Genomic DNA, 14,017 nt, shown 5'->3' on the forward strand with positions numbered 1-14,017 from the left:
CGGGGAGAAGCGCGTCCATGTCCCTGATGGATGCGGAGCCACAATTGTAGATGTTGTTGCACGAGTCGAGCGGGGCGGAGCTGGACCGCCGCTCCACTGTCACACCACCGCTCGCCGCACCTTTTCGCTCTTGCGATTCGAAGCACTCGGCTTTCTCTCACAACACGACACGACACGACACGACACGACACAACAGTGACCATGAGCTTCAAGCAAACCAACGAGGGGGGGTAAAAAAAACAACAAAAAAAACAAACAGTGGAGTGAAACAACAGAAATCCTCCTCCGTGTCTTCCGTTCCCGTATGTCAGTGTTTTGTTTTTCATTTTTTTCGCTCCATTGTGTGTCCCCCCCCCCCCTCTCCCTCTCCCTCTCTCTGCGGTTTGTGTAGCTGGTGGGATTGTGATCACGCTAGTGTGTGTGTGAGACGCTGCTGGAAAGTTTACAATTCGTGATGCAATTCCGTTTCACAAAGTTTTGTATATTTAATAAAGAGTATTTTGTGTTCCTTGCTCACCAAAGTTTGCGTGTCGCTGCTTGTTTGTGGTTGATTGTTTTTGGAAAGATAGCCTGACACACACACATCATATATATACATATATACAGTATATATATTGTCAAAGTTTCACGTGTTATGAGACTTTACTCATCCTGATTTTCATACAAGTCAAACCCGTTTCATTCGTTGTTAAATGGGGAAGAACGAAAATAAATGAAAGCATAAAAGATATTTTTTACTTGAGAGGCGTTAGTGAGCGTCATGTGGCATGAAGAAAACCCAACAATGTTGATATCTACCTTATTCAATTAAAAATGTTAACACCAGACGCATCTAAAATTAAAATAATGCCATAAAAAAAAATGTTTCTATTTCATATCAAGCCTGAGTATTCACCACCAGGCGGCTCCACTCTTCTCTGACGTAACACGCTTTGTGTCGTTGCTTCCGTTCAATATGTTTTTCTTATTTTGTTTTTTTCGCCGCGCTACCAAAACGCCCACCTCTCCCAATCGAACTACTTCCAACCTGGAAGTCAAAGCAATGGCCTTCTGGGAAACGGAGTCCGCTCACCGACTCTTCGGCAGGGCCTTGCCCGGCGGGTCAACTACATTACCCACAGTGCATCGCTTCGCAGCGCTCTTCTCCGGCAGTTCGGTCTGAACTTTTGGGGGGAGCCTCAATCTACGGAAGCTACTGGATTTATTGTTTGTTTGTTTGTTTGTTTGTTTGTTTGTTTTCTTCTGGCATCATGTCCGAGTTCCCAGCCTTCCAACTGGGCGCCTCGCGCTTCGACCAGGTAGGTTGTGGTTTCCGAGTTTCAACGTTGTCACGCTGCTCCGTCCGACGTTGCACGTTGTAAACACAAACAGTGGGCACACACGACGTGAGCTCGTGTCTGTTGCTTCTCTCCGTCGCTTGTGTCACTTCCGCTGCTGGATGCAAAACGCACACCAGCGTGATGGCTGACAAACCTTTTCGCCCTGCCGCGCTGTTGTTTTGTTTTGTTTTCTTTTGTTTTGTTTTGTTTTGTGTTATGCTCTTGTTTTCAGTCAGATTTTGGAACATTAAGGAGAGACACGCGGTCTGTAAACATGCGCGGACGCACAGGTTTCCTCCTCAGAGTTGTGTTATGGTTTTGGTTTTTGCATTTTGCTTTGCATTTAAGCCACACAACCCGGAGGGTTTCGCTTCCCCCTCCCCCCCTCACCCCCCAACGTGTAGTTGGACAGAACTGACTGAAATCAGATTGACCTTTGAACCTGAAGGCCTGGGCACGAGGCGGTTAGGGTTTTGTAGGGTCTGTCAATGAATGACACACTACATTTCAAAAGTTGTTGTTTTTTGTTTGTTTGTTTGTTTGTTGTTTTTAATGAAATAAAAATACTTGTGTCATGTGACTTAGTCCTAACTCCAGACCATCCATGACTTGACAACAACTTTACTCCACTTTGTATTGTGTGTTTTGTTGTTTGACTCTAATCTACCTAATGTTACCCAACCCCGTGGTCCAAGGTCATACGACCTGATGAACATTAGACCAACAGACCGACAGACAGACAGACAGACAGACAGACAGACATTCTTTATCGCCAGTGGGGAATTAAAAAAACACAGCAGTGATTTCTGCTACGACGAAAATGTCGCTGCTCGGCTTCCAGAGTGCAGCAATCTTTTGCGACGCTGTATAATTAGCCAGTGTTACGCAGTGCGTGTGTGTCTGCTGTGCAACTAACCACCCTTTGAAACACGGTTTTATATTATGTTTTATTTCTTTTATTGCATTTTTATGATTTAATGATGCAGTGAGGCTGTAAAAACTTGAGGATCACACACAGTGTCACCGCCTCAAACACTCAGCCATTCTGTCTTTTTTTCTTCTGTGTGTGTGTGTGTGTGTGTGTGTGTGTGTGTGTGTGTGTGGCCTAATTGTCCCCAACTTTAAAAAAAAAAAAAAAATTTTTTAGAAACTGGTAATAAACATACGCTCACACCTGTTTTCACCAACCACCCTTCTGTTCAGGTCGTCCGTCCAGATTTCTTCCCAAATGAGACTCAACTGAACCGCCACCAGACGTCTCCTTATGCTCACATTTGACAAAAATAAAATGAAATAAATAATGGTAATAGCAATAAAAAAATATATATTTTTTTTAAATCTGCAAATGTTTATTCTCTGTGTCCGACGGACCGTGAAATGGTATTAATGAGCAGAGCGACTCGGGTGGGTTTGTCGAACACCTGGCGGCCTGTTTGTCAGCCGACAGCTGGAATTCTTTTTCTAAAGGATTTAAAACAATGTTTCGAGTTCTCTGCCTCGCTAAACTACACTCCGCTGCTGCTGCTGCTGCTCACTACGACCTTCATGTGTTGTTGTTGTTTCTTCTTCTCTTTTCTCAGAGCACATTCTCCGGTCGGTTCAGGCACTTCCTGGATGTGATTGACCCCAGCACGCTCTTTGTCACTGAGGTACACCCGCTGACACCGCTCAAAACACCCTTTTTTTTTTTTTTTTGCTCCTTTATGTTTTCTTTGTGGGTTCAAGCAGAGCTTCCTCTCACTGTTAATCAGCAAAACAAAACAAAACAAAACAAAAAAAAGCCCGCGTTTAGCCCTCTGTTTACGACCTCCTGCAAAAATACTGTAACGGATGCTGTGTTATGGATGGTTGGGGCCTAAAAAAAAAAAAGACGAGGGTAGTCTCGGAGGGCGGAGCCGATCCTTGGAGGAAGACACTGCTGCAGGGGGGCCTTCACCTGCCTTCATCCGGTTGAGATTTGTTCTCGTCGTGACTTTTGTTCATGGAGTCGTCGGCGCTCCGTGTGATAATCTCTTGGAAGCTGTCAAAGGAGGGAGACAGTGATAGCAGCAGCAGCAGCAGCAGCAGCTCCTGGGACACACACACACACACACACACGTGCGCTGCCTCCTGCTGGGCCAGGCCGGGCGAAGCCCCAACCTGCCCCCTTAATGATGAGAGCAGGGAGGGCCGTAGTGAAGCACTGGCCTCCCATAGTACACTGGGATCTGACACACACACACTCACACACACACACACACACTCACACTCAGCGAGCTCATTAGACCAAATTGGGGCCACATGACATCCACTTGGAGCAGCATTATTATCACCGCTGAAAGTCTCATTACCTTCCTGGAAAAAGTCATTTGTCAGGAGAAAAGCAGCGTGAAAGTTTGTCGTGCGACACAGTTGAGCAGAGGAGGAGGAGGGTGTGGGAGCGAGGTCCAGTGGGGGAGCGAGGTCCAGTGGGGAGCAAGGTGGAGGCGGTGCGGAGAAGGAGGAGGAGACTCTTTAACGTCCTTGCCCGCTGTCCAAAACAGAGGCGTCTGCAGGAGAGCGTGGAGCTGCTGGAGCACTTCAGACAGGGGGCGCTGCCTGCAGGAGTCACCGACGCTCAGGTTCATTTGTCTTTATTAGCGTTATTATTAGCATTAGTAGCAATTTTATGATGCACCCTGTGCAAGACTGTTCAGTCCCCAGAGAAAACACCGAGTTCTCTCTTCTTCTCTTCCAGCTTTGGCGAGCTCAGAAGATCAAGCAGGTGAGATGTTTCGGATGCACCTGGTCGGCCGTTTAAAAGGCAAATTAGGTTCCGACTTCCTGATATGATGACCACACGAGTTCCATTCACACGACTTGATGACGGTGAAATTTCAAAGAAATTTCACTCTATCCTTATATTTAAAGTCCCACGTTGCTTCTTTGACGTTATAAAATACCCCAGAATTCTGTCCGTGGCGTACGGTGGTTTTGGGCTTATGAACTGAATTGCAGTCATTAGCCAACCACCAGGGGGCAGTCAACACGGCCGTACAGCTGATATAAAGGCCTCTAACCCCGTTTAAAAACTCCCGATCTCCTCACTTCTAGAGGTGAAAACGTGAGGTCCTGCAATGTTTTGCGCTTCACTCGTCGTAAAAGTTTCCGAGTTTTTTTCCCGAGCTAGCGCTCCGCCGTCATCGTCTCTCTCCGTCTCCATCTCCAGGCCATCATCCACCCAGACAGCGGCCAGAAGATCCCCATGCCCTTCCGGATGTCAGGTACGGGAAGCCTCGCCACCCGAGGGCGTGGGGGGCGGTGGGTGCTACCAGGGGGGAGGGGCTTGCTGGGAGGTGGGGGCGGAGGGGGAGAGGGAGCTTGTTATGCCGATGAGACTGTCGGAGGGAAAAGGTCGCGCTCAGCGGGGAAGCTGATTAAAAAAAAACAACAGAAAGAACCACCACCACCACTATACACCCCACTCCCCCCCCACTCCCTCTCTCCACCCCTCATCCCCGCCATCACGTTGACTCCGCCCCCTCCTGTCACATCCCCCACTGTTCGCTGGTGACAAACACTAACTAATTCCTATGGTGTTTCCTTGTTTGCTTCCCGACAGGTTTCATACCGTTCGGCACGCCGGTGGTGAGACACGTTTGCTTCCAGGCGTTTCAGTAGCTCCGCCCCCTCCTCCCCAGCCGGCTGACGCCTCATTCTCTCCGCAGGTGGTCGGCCTCCTCCTGCCCAACCAAACTCTGGCCTCCACCATCTTCTGGCAGGTACCACAACCACCCCACCTTCCTCTGCACCTCTTAAAGGGACATTCTGGGGTCACAGGGGTCAGCCGGAGCCAGGGTGAAGCCCCGCCCAGCCCTTTTCGTTATCTTGTTTTCACCTTTCACCTCAAAAATATTTTTGATGTTTTTATGAATATGTTTGATGTACATATATATGCATATGCAGTATATACAAGTGTGTGTGAGATACAGTATATATGTACATCTCTTGTTTTTTTCCCCTCTAGTGGTTAAACCAGAGTCACAATGCCTGCGTTAATTACTGCAACCGTAACGCGTCGCAGGTAAAGATTTTTTTTATTAATTTCTTTTAAAGAAAATAGTGTCAACTGGTTGAAGATGACTCCTATAATTGATTTGCAGCCTGCTGCGGCGTCCAGGTTTGTCCAGGGATACGTCGGCGCCGTGAGCAGCGCCGTCTCCATCGCAGTGAGTGATGATGCACAAAGGTGTTGCTTTCCTCTTTTTGTTTTGTTTTTTATTTTGGACCTCGGGAGTCTGGAAGGATGCAGGTCCGGAAGGTCCGGAAGGTCTTCAGGCCTTCCCGCTCGCAGCCCCACCGGACCCCTTCCAGTTTCTCACCTCCTCGTCATCGCTGGTCACAAGGGAAGAAGAAGAAGAAGAAGAAGAAGAAGAAGAAGAAGAAGAAGAAGAAGAAGAAGAAGCCTTCACACACCTGCCTGAAGGAAACCAAAGCCAATTACTGACCCCGCTGGGCCACCATACAGCACACACACACACACAGGTTGGGACAGGGTGTCAGCGCTCTCTAATTAGCGTGGCCCTGCTGTGAGGACCCCTGCTGGCCTGAAGAGGCGGCGCTGACAAGGGAGCAAAACTTTTGAACTAAGAATAAATTCAAGATTAAAAAAAAAAAACGTAATATATTTATATATTTTACATTGTTGCATGACTGAAGACATTTTTTTGTAATTTTCTCAGTCGGTGTGTGTATGTCTTCCTGGCTGCAGGTGGGCTTGAACGTGCTGATTGGTCGAGCCGGCCGCTTCAGTCCCGCCACCAGGCTGCTGGTGAGGAGGTTCGTCCCCTTCCCTGCTGTGGGTGAGTTCCCCTGGACACAGGCCATGTTCTAAATGTGCTGTGGGTGAGTTCCCCTGGACACAGGCCATGTTCTAAATGTGATCTTAATTTAATGATGATGATGATGATGATAATAATAATGATGATAATAATAATGATAATAATAATAACAATAATAATAATAATTAATAATAATAATAACAATGTAATTATTATTATTTAAAGTAATGATGGGGGAGGGGGGCAGTGCTGGAGGTGGGGGTGTTTCCCCCCCACCCCCCAAACACGCCGCCAACCTCCGTCGTCAGACCCCCAGCTCCCACAATGCCCCTTGGCTGCTGCCTCATAATTAAATTGTCCCCCCCCCCCCCCCCCTCCCATCCCCTTGGCTCGGCCCCGCCTCCACCCCTCCCCCGCCGGCCTCTTTCAATTACACCAGCAGGTTCCTGCAGCGAGGCCTTCGCCCGCTTTAATTGGCCGCTCGTTAGGAAGCTCCGCTGCCGCAAACAAATAGGGATAATTACCCTCCAGAGTGGCGTCCGTGTCGGGGCCTCGCTCGCCCGCCCGCCCGCCCGCTCACTCACCTGCTCACCGCCGCTGCGGTTTTTTTGGGAAGGGCGCCGCTAAAAAAAACAAAAAACAAAAAAACAAAACATGAAAACAGGTAAAGAGAGAGTGGCTAATTGCCGCATGGATGCGGAGGACGGCGGCCGCTCACTCGCTCACTGAAAGCCTTTCAGGATTCATTAGCTGTCAACCAATCAGGCGGCGGCGGCGCTCAATGGGGCCCTGTGGCGACACACAGAGGGGAACAAATATCAGGCCGGGGATGATGATTATTATTATTAATATGATGATGATGATTATTATTAATATCATTAATATTCTTTATTGTTATTAGTTTATTTGTTTCTTGACAGTTCTCTCTCTCTCTCTCTCTCTCTCTCCCTCTGTCTGACACACACTGTCTATTCACCTGTCTATGCGTCAGTTCTTTGAAAATGTTTTGCGACTTCTCGCCGTGTTTTTTTTTTTTATTTGGTCATTGGCATTTCGGGTATTTCAGAACAAAGCCAATTGTAATGAATTGTAATGACGGTGGTTAGCGATGAAATGAGGGGGCGGAGCTTCCTGGGGGGGATTCAGGCCATATCCAAGTGCAGCACCATAATTGCAAAGCAATTCAGTCTTTCATCATTAACATGTTTTTCTCATCTCTTTGCTGTGATGTATTTATTTATTTATTTATTTTAATGCTTTTGAATTCCTGGACTGCTGATTGGTCCTCAAGTAACAAACAAAAACACATTTTTTTTGTTGTGTGTGTGTGTGTGTGTGTGTGTGTGTGCAGCCAGTGCCAACGTGTGCAACGTGGTGCTGATGAGACACTCGGAGCTGCAGGACGGCATCAGCGTGCTGGACGACGGCGGCACCGTGGTGGGAACGTCCAAACTGGCTGCCAGACACGTAGGTAGAACCGGTCCGGTCCGGTCCTGCGTTAGCCCCGTGTTTGCGGGCCGTTTGTCCTGACCGCTCTGCCCCACGGCAGGCCCTGCTGGAGACGGCGCTGACCCGAATGCTGCTGCCCGTTCCCATCCTCCTCCTCCCGCCGCTCGCCATGACCTTCCTGGAGAGGTCAGACACTGGGACTGGCTCCGCCCACTTCGCACTGTTTTGGCTCCGCCCACTTCACACTGGTGGTGACCGGAACAAGGCCGCTGTGGGGAAAATGTATCCGCTTGGTTTCACATCGGAGCAACACGCGTGTTTTTCGTCGTTATCCCACTCTGGAAATGCTGTACTCAGCAGCACCCTCTAGTGGCAGCAAAGGAAAAAACTGCATGGCCACTTTGAAGCTGTTTAAGGTGCATTCAGCATTGTTTTGTTTTTTTTCATTTGGGCTTTTTAAGAAAACATTCACAGGGAATTCTGCTTCTTCTTCTTCTTCTTCTTCTTCTTCTTCTTCTTCTTCTTCGTGGTGCAGCGTTAAACAGTTGAACCTGAGTCGGACCTCAACCTCAACCAATAAAAGCACCATTTATATCTCCGGAGACATTTCACACAGCTGAGAATTTTCTCCGGCACGCGTGCGCACACACACACACGCACACACGCACACACACGCGGAAGCGCAGGCTAATTAAACTATAGCAGCCGTATGTGTTAATGAGCTCCCTCATTAGGCAGCCGCTCTCCTCGTTAGGCGGGGAGGCGTTGCCGCTGCAGTTCTCCTGCTGAGTCGCTGCTGAGGGAACAGCATCCGTCTCCCTGCGAGGATCTTTGAGAACGTCCGAGCGCCGCCGCACCCCCCCCCCACCACCACCACCACCACCACCACCGCCCCCGCCTCCACCGCTCAGAGCCTGAGAAAAAGCATCTCAGGCTCCGAGATGAAACCGAAAATACTCTCAGCTCGCAGCGATGAAGGGAAGCCGGGGGGGGGGTTTGAAAACTTTGGGGGGTTTTTGAACGCACTGGCGTGTCTCACCTGCGTGTCGTGTCTCCCCCAGGCTCCCCCTCCTGCGGCGGCAGCCTCGGCTCGTCCTGCCCGTCCAGGCACTGGTGTGTCTGGCCGCCTTCGGCCTCGCCCTGCCGCTCGCCATCAGCCTCTTCCCACAGATGTCGCAGGTACGGAGGGAAACGAAACAAACAAAATACACACAATATATGTGTGTGTATGTGTGTGTGTGTGTGTGTGTGTGTGTGTGTAATACACACACACATGTATTTATAGAAGTACACTGAATTTTGTTTTTGCTAGGTTTTTTTTTGTCTTGTTTTTTTTTCTGTTTTTTTTATCCATAACAATCCAAGAGAAAATTCAGAAAGCCCCCCCCCCTCCCCCCCCTCCCACACACACACACACACACACACACACACACACACAGAAAAGGCAGTTGATCTGATTTCAAGAGACACTTCCTGTGTCCTGACTTCACTTCCTGTTCAAGGCTTCCAAAGGAGGCAAACGGTGCGTTCAGAGACTCGTTTGTTGTCACGTGGGCGTGGCCTCCGTCGTCCGCTAACCTTTTTTCCCCATCTGCCGAGGCTCCGCCCACCTCACTGTGATTGGCTGGCGGGCCTCCTCGGGCGACCATATGGCCGAAGCCTCCAGACATATGTGGTGCAAACGCAAGGAGAAGGAGAAGCAGAAGAAAGAGGGGAAAAAAAAGAAAAGCCGCCCCGTGTTTTTCCTCGCACGTCTCCCGCTTTCTTTTACACTTTTTTTTTTTTTTTTTTTTTTTGCCCCACAAAGAATTTGGAGATTTAACAAAACTCAAAAAAAAAAAGAAGCGAGCAGAGCGCCCCACCCCTCCCTCTCTCCCCCCTCCCCCGCCCACTTTCACACCTTCTGATTGGAGCCCTGCACCATCTGTCTGCTCCACCACCAACAACAACACAATTAGACTCCAAACCTTACTTTCTTTCCTTTCTTTCTTTCTTTCTGTTTGCACATTAGCAGCGACGGCGGAACACTCGACGCTTTTAGGAATTGTTTTTTAGTGGCAAATGAAGGTGTGTGTGTGTTTGGGATCTGTCGCTAGCGCCCCCCGCAGGTCGCTCCTCGACATCACCTCTCCTCGCCTGCCCTGCAGATCAGCGTCGGTAGGCTGGAGCCCGAGATCGCCGCCGCCACCCGCTGTCAGGTGGTGACCTACAACAAAGGCCTGTGAGTGACTCCGCCCCTCGGCACCCTTTGCCGTCCACTGGCTCCGCCCCCTGCTGTCTGGAGGAGGAGGAAGAGGAGGAGTCTTGGCCCAGGTTCTGCAGCGGCACATGTTGTTCTCGCTGTTGCCGTGCTGACTGTTGGAGACGATCCACCGCAGCCACACGACAGGGACTGAGCTCTGCTGCCGGAGGGCAAAGGTCAAGTATTCCCCTTCGTCCCAGAGGCACGTGATTGGCCCAACCGCGAGACCAAGGCTGGGCAAACTTTTTCACTGGTGGGCCACCATAGGTTCTAAAATGTGACAGAGGGGACGGAGCAGCGGCAGGTGCAGGGGGTGTTTTGGTGAGCCATAGGAGAGAAGAATAAGTCATGGGATATGTAGAAAAGGTGTGCTTTAATGTCTACTGAAAATGAAGATAATCAAAGTCACAGCAAAAAATATCTGTCCCACCGTATCTTAGGTCTTCCGTGAAATTAAATTTAAAAAGTTGAATTGAATGAAATGTTTTAATTGAAATTAAAACACTGAAAAACTTTTTTTTGACTTACTTACTGTTAATATCATTTCTTCAAGTTCGCTGGGTCAGATTCAAGAGCTTGGAGGGCCTCATTTGGCCCCCCGGACCATAGTTTTCCCACCCCTGTCCCAGAGGGAAGAACCAGGGACGGAAACTAAACATCGTTTGCGTCCTCCTCTCGCCTCTCGTCACTCTTTCAGTGTTGGCCCTCTGTGATGTCACAAAGGGCGGGGCAACAAGACCACTCCTCGACCACACTCCCTGACTCTCGGGTTCTGGCTCCACCCTCTCCTCCTCCGACCGCCTCGTTTTCATCCACCCAGCAGAGCAGGCTGTAAACAGAGGGCTAAGCAGCTTTGTGTGTTTTTTTGGGGCTCGTTAATCATTAAATAAAGCATAAAGTGAAAAATACATGAAATATGAGCCAAGGTTGTGTGTTCAAAACAACCAGGAAGACTTGGAGGACCTTCTTTTAGGAATTCTAACGCTCTTCCTTTCATAATTATTCTTTGTTTGTATTTTTTTAAATGATGGACAGTAAAACGTGAACTATTATCATCATAGTGCCAACATTGTAGCATGTCAGCAAAAGACATCAAAGCTAAATGAATCTAAAAAATAATATAGAAAAAAAATAGCTTTTTAAAATGTTTGTAATAAATGTTTTATAAACTCGCCAAACTTCAGAGGCAGTGTCAAACTGCAGAATGTGAAATGTTGTTTTTTTTTTTTAAATCCCATCAATGTGCAATGATCAGTTTTTATAATGCCTGAAGTCTGAAGCTAAGAATCGCTCCAGTTGTCGGACCTGATTCTTGATGTTTTGTGCGTCGTCGAGACAATATTCTGCCATTCAGATGCAACATTTCGTGTCAATAAATGCAAAAAACAAATTCCCCAAATGTGTTCAGTGTAGTGTTTCGCTCAGGTTTTCTAATCGGGACGTTTAGCAGCTTTTTCCCACACTGGCTTGGCATGAAAGTTTAAAGTGTGTGTAAATGTGAGCTCAAATGTCCAGCGGGAATCAAACTTGTGCTTCAACGAAACGGAAGGGGGGGGGGGGGGACTTCTTTCACTGTGCAAATTTCACCTGATTTCTTCCAACTGCAGCCATGTTTGCACTGATTTCTATCAACTCTTTGACTCTGTGTGGTGAAATGTTAGCTTGTGTGCGTGTGTGTGTGTGTGTGTGTGTGTGTGTGTGTGTGTGTGTGCGTGCGTGTGTGTGTGTGTGTGTGTTTGGGCTCGGTTGCTGCAGGAACGCGACGCTCCTCGACAAGACGCCACTTGCAGGGTGAAGCTGCTGGACAGCGGCTGAGACAAACAAACACTTCAGTCATTAATCATCACACTTCGCATTTTTGCACAGCGGTTTTATTTTATTTATTTTTTTTTAAACATTTTTATTTTTGTGTGTGTGTTTTTGCACTGATGTTAACAGCCGGAGGTGTTGAGAAGAAAAACGTTTTCTTTTCTTTCTTTTTTTTTTTTTTTAACATTTTACCAAAAACAAATAAATTAAAAAAAATACAGGACAATCTTTCATTGCGCCACAAAGAAGGGAAAAACGGAGATGTTTTCTGTTCGAAGTGAGAGTTCAAAGAATCCACTTGAAATCTTTGCTTCTAAATAAATGAGAAGAGGAGGAGGAAGAGGAGGAGGAGGAGGAGGAGCAGCAGTGTGCGGTGGTGCCGAGCCGCCGGTGTGGGAACACAGCCTGCTGGATGTGATGATGAATGTTTCTTTTTTCTCCTCCTCCTCCTCCTCCTGCTTCCTTCAGGACTCAGAAGTGCGTCGCTCAGGTGTGATTCCTGCCTCACGGCTGATTAATTTTTGCTGCGACAGCTGCGACATCGCAGCGTGAGGCGTCGCTCAACACGCCGCCGCCGCCGCCGCCGCCGCCTCTCTTCCAGAGAGGAGGAGCAACAATGGCACACTAGCAGCTTGTCGTTTCTCTCTTCTCCTTCTTCTTCTCCTTCTTCTCCTTCCTCCTCCTCTAGGAGAGCTTTTAATTGGCGATGCCACCTCAGTGTGGCGCTGCAACCTCCGCTGCAGCATCACTCCGGAGTTTCTTTAAATCAAAGAAGGGTTTTTTGTTTGTTTTTTTGTTTTTAATTAAAAGTTGTATTTTTAGCAATTATTATTATTATTATTATTTTGTTTTTGTATTTATTCATTTATGTTAGCATCTGTGTATGTGTATGTTCATCTGTGTGGTTCAATGTTTTCAAACAAGCAGCTTGTTCTTCTTCTATCCCAGTGGAAAAAACTAAATGTCATAAATTTTGTGGTTGTAAAAATTAAAAAAAAAAAAAAAAAAAACTCCTCCTCCTCCTGCTCCTGCTCCTCCTCCTCCTCCTCCTCCCGCTCCTGCTCCTCCTCCTGCTCCTTCCTGCAGGTGAGGTGAGGGCTGATGTCGGTGACTGATGCCTGGTGACCTTCTGTCCCTGGAGGCTGCTGTTGTTCTCAACTCTGCTGACTCGGCCGCGCTGCCTTCAGGGACCCTCTGTGATTTCTGCCGCTAATTATTTTCCAAACAGACACCGGAGGTGATTCCAGCGGGGCCTCTCTCTCTCTCTCTCTCTCTCTCTCTCTCTCTCCTCTCTCTCTCTCTCTCTCTCTCTCTCTCTCTTGCTGCTGCTGTTTGTTTGGTCAACCAGGAATCCGAAGAGCGTCTCTGCACCTGCAGTGCGTATCAGGTGTCCTGAAGACCCCAAACGAGACAATGTGCCCCCCCCCCCTCCGACCCCCCACCCCCTGTTTTGTTTTCCTTCTTTTTTTCCCCCTCTTGTTGTCGTTCTGCAGATGTGTGGCGGTCTAAAAGCTCGGCCAAGTGTTTGAGGTTCTTCCTGCAGCGGCTACTACTGGCCCCTCCCTCCTTCCTTTTGACCTCCGGGGGGGCCGGTGGGGCTTGGGGGGGTCGGGGGGGCGGGGCTACACAGGTGGAAGCTGGCGGGAAGCAGGAAGCACACCTGACACCTGCACAGCATTCCTGACACCTCAGAGCGGCTGCTGCTGCTGCTGCTGCTGCTGCTGCTGCTGCTGCTGCTGCTGCTGCTGCTGCTGCTGCTGTTGCTGCTGCTGCTGCTGCTGGGAAAGTTCCTGAACCTCCAGGGACCTTTTTCTAAGGGTTGTTTCACATATTTTTCACCTGTGTGTGTGTGTGTGTGTGTGTGTGTGTGTGTGTGTGTGTGTGTGTGTGTGCGCGTCCTTGGAAAAAGGTTGTTTTGTCGGACCCCATTAACATTAGCAGTTTAGCTTGGATGGTCCCTGTATTGGTTCCGACACCTGAAACTACATGCATGTGCGCGCACACACACACACACACACACACACACTTTCACACATTTAATTCCTCACTGAAGTGGGGGTTAGGTGGTGGTGGTGGTGGGGGGGGGGGCCTTCGGTGCTTATTTGAAAATGCCTCCAGGATAAACAAAGCAGTCTGCCTTGAAAAGCCCTTTGTCGCGTTTGTGTGTTGTGTTGTGCTGTGTTGTGTAGCGCTCACCCGACACACAAGGCCAAGCTTTTAGGAAAAAAGAAAAAAAAAAAAAAAAAAAAAGTGAAACATGCAAACGTCCATAAACTCACTTCCTGTGTGGCTGGCAGAGAAAGTCTGAGACTGCTGCTGCTTTGTTCTTCCTCTTTCTACTGTGTGTGTGTGTGTGTGTGTGTGTGTGTGTGTGTGTGTGTGTGTGTGTGTGTGTGCTG

The 14,017-nt window shown here is 48.6% G+C and overlaps 2 protein-coding genes across 2 annotated transcripts in view; both read left to right on the forward strand.

Moving 5' to 3' along the window:
- Positions 1–521, forward strand: part of rab11fip5a (RAB11 family interacting protein 5a (class I)) — a 12,196-nt gene extending 11,675 nt beyond the window's left edge. The window contains exon 5 of the mRNA XM_076049518.1: positions 1–521. This exon is cut by the window's left edge and continues 1,584 nt beyond it. The gene's annotated coding sequence lies outside the window, so the exon portion shown is untranslated.
- Positions 522–1,132: 611 nt separating this feature from the next.
- On the forward strand, positions 1,133–11,202 carry sfxn5a (sideroflexin 5a). Its single transcript, XM_076049519.1, has 14 exons — positions 1,133–1,298; positions 2,900–2,968; positions 3,842–3,919; positions 4,036–4,062; positions 4,507–4,561; positions 4,900–4,925; positions 5,006–5,059; positions 5,305–5,361; positions 5,441–5,506; positions 6,049–6,139; positions 7,470–7,585; positions 7,668–7,753; positions 8,629–8,746; positions 9,715–11,202. Exons 1-14 carry the CDS (start codon positions 1,251–1,253, stop codon positions 9,790–9,792), a joined length of 969 nt encoding a protein of 322 aa, XP_075905634.1. The 5' UTR covers positions 1,133–1,250; the 3' UTR covers positions 9,793–11,202.
- Positions 11,203–14,017: the final 2,815 nt, after the last annotated feature.

The sequence above is a fragment of the Nelusetta ayraudi genome, unplaced genomic scaffold (assembly GCF_046127955.1).
Source record: "Nelusetta ayraudi isolate G7.1 ecotype Tasmania unplaced genomic scaffold, CSIRO-AGI_Nayr_v1 ptg000117l, whole genome shotgun sequence".
Lineage (NCBI taxonomy): Eukaryota > Metazoa > Chordata > Actinopteri > Tetraodontiformes > Monacanthidae > Nelusetta > Nelusetta ayraudi.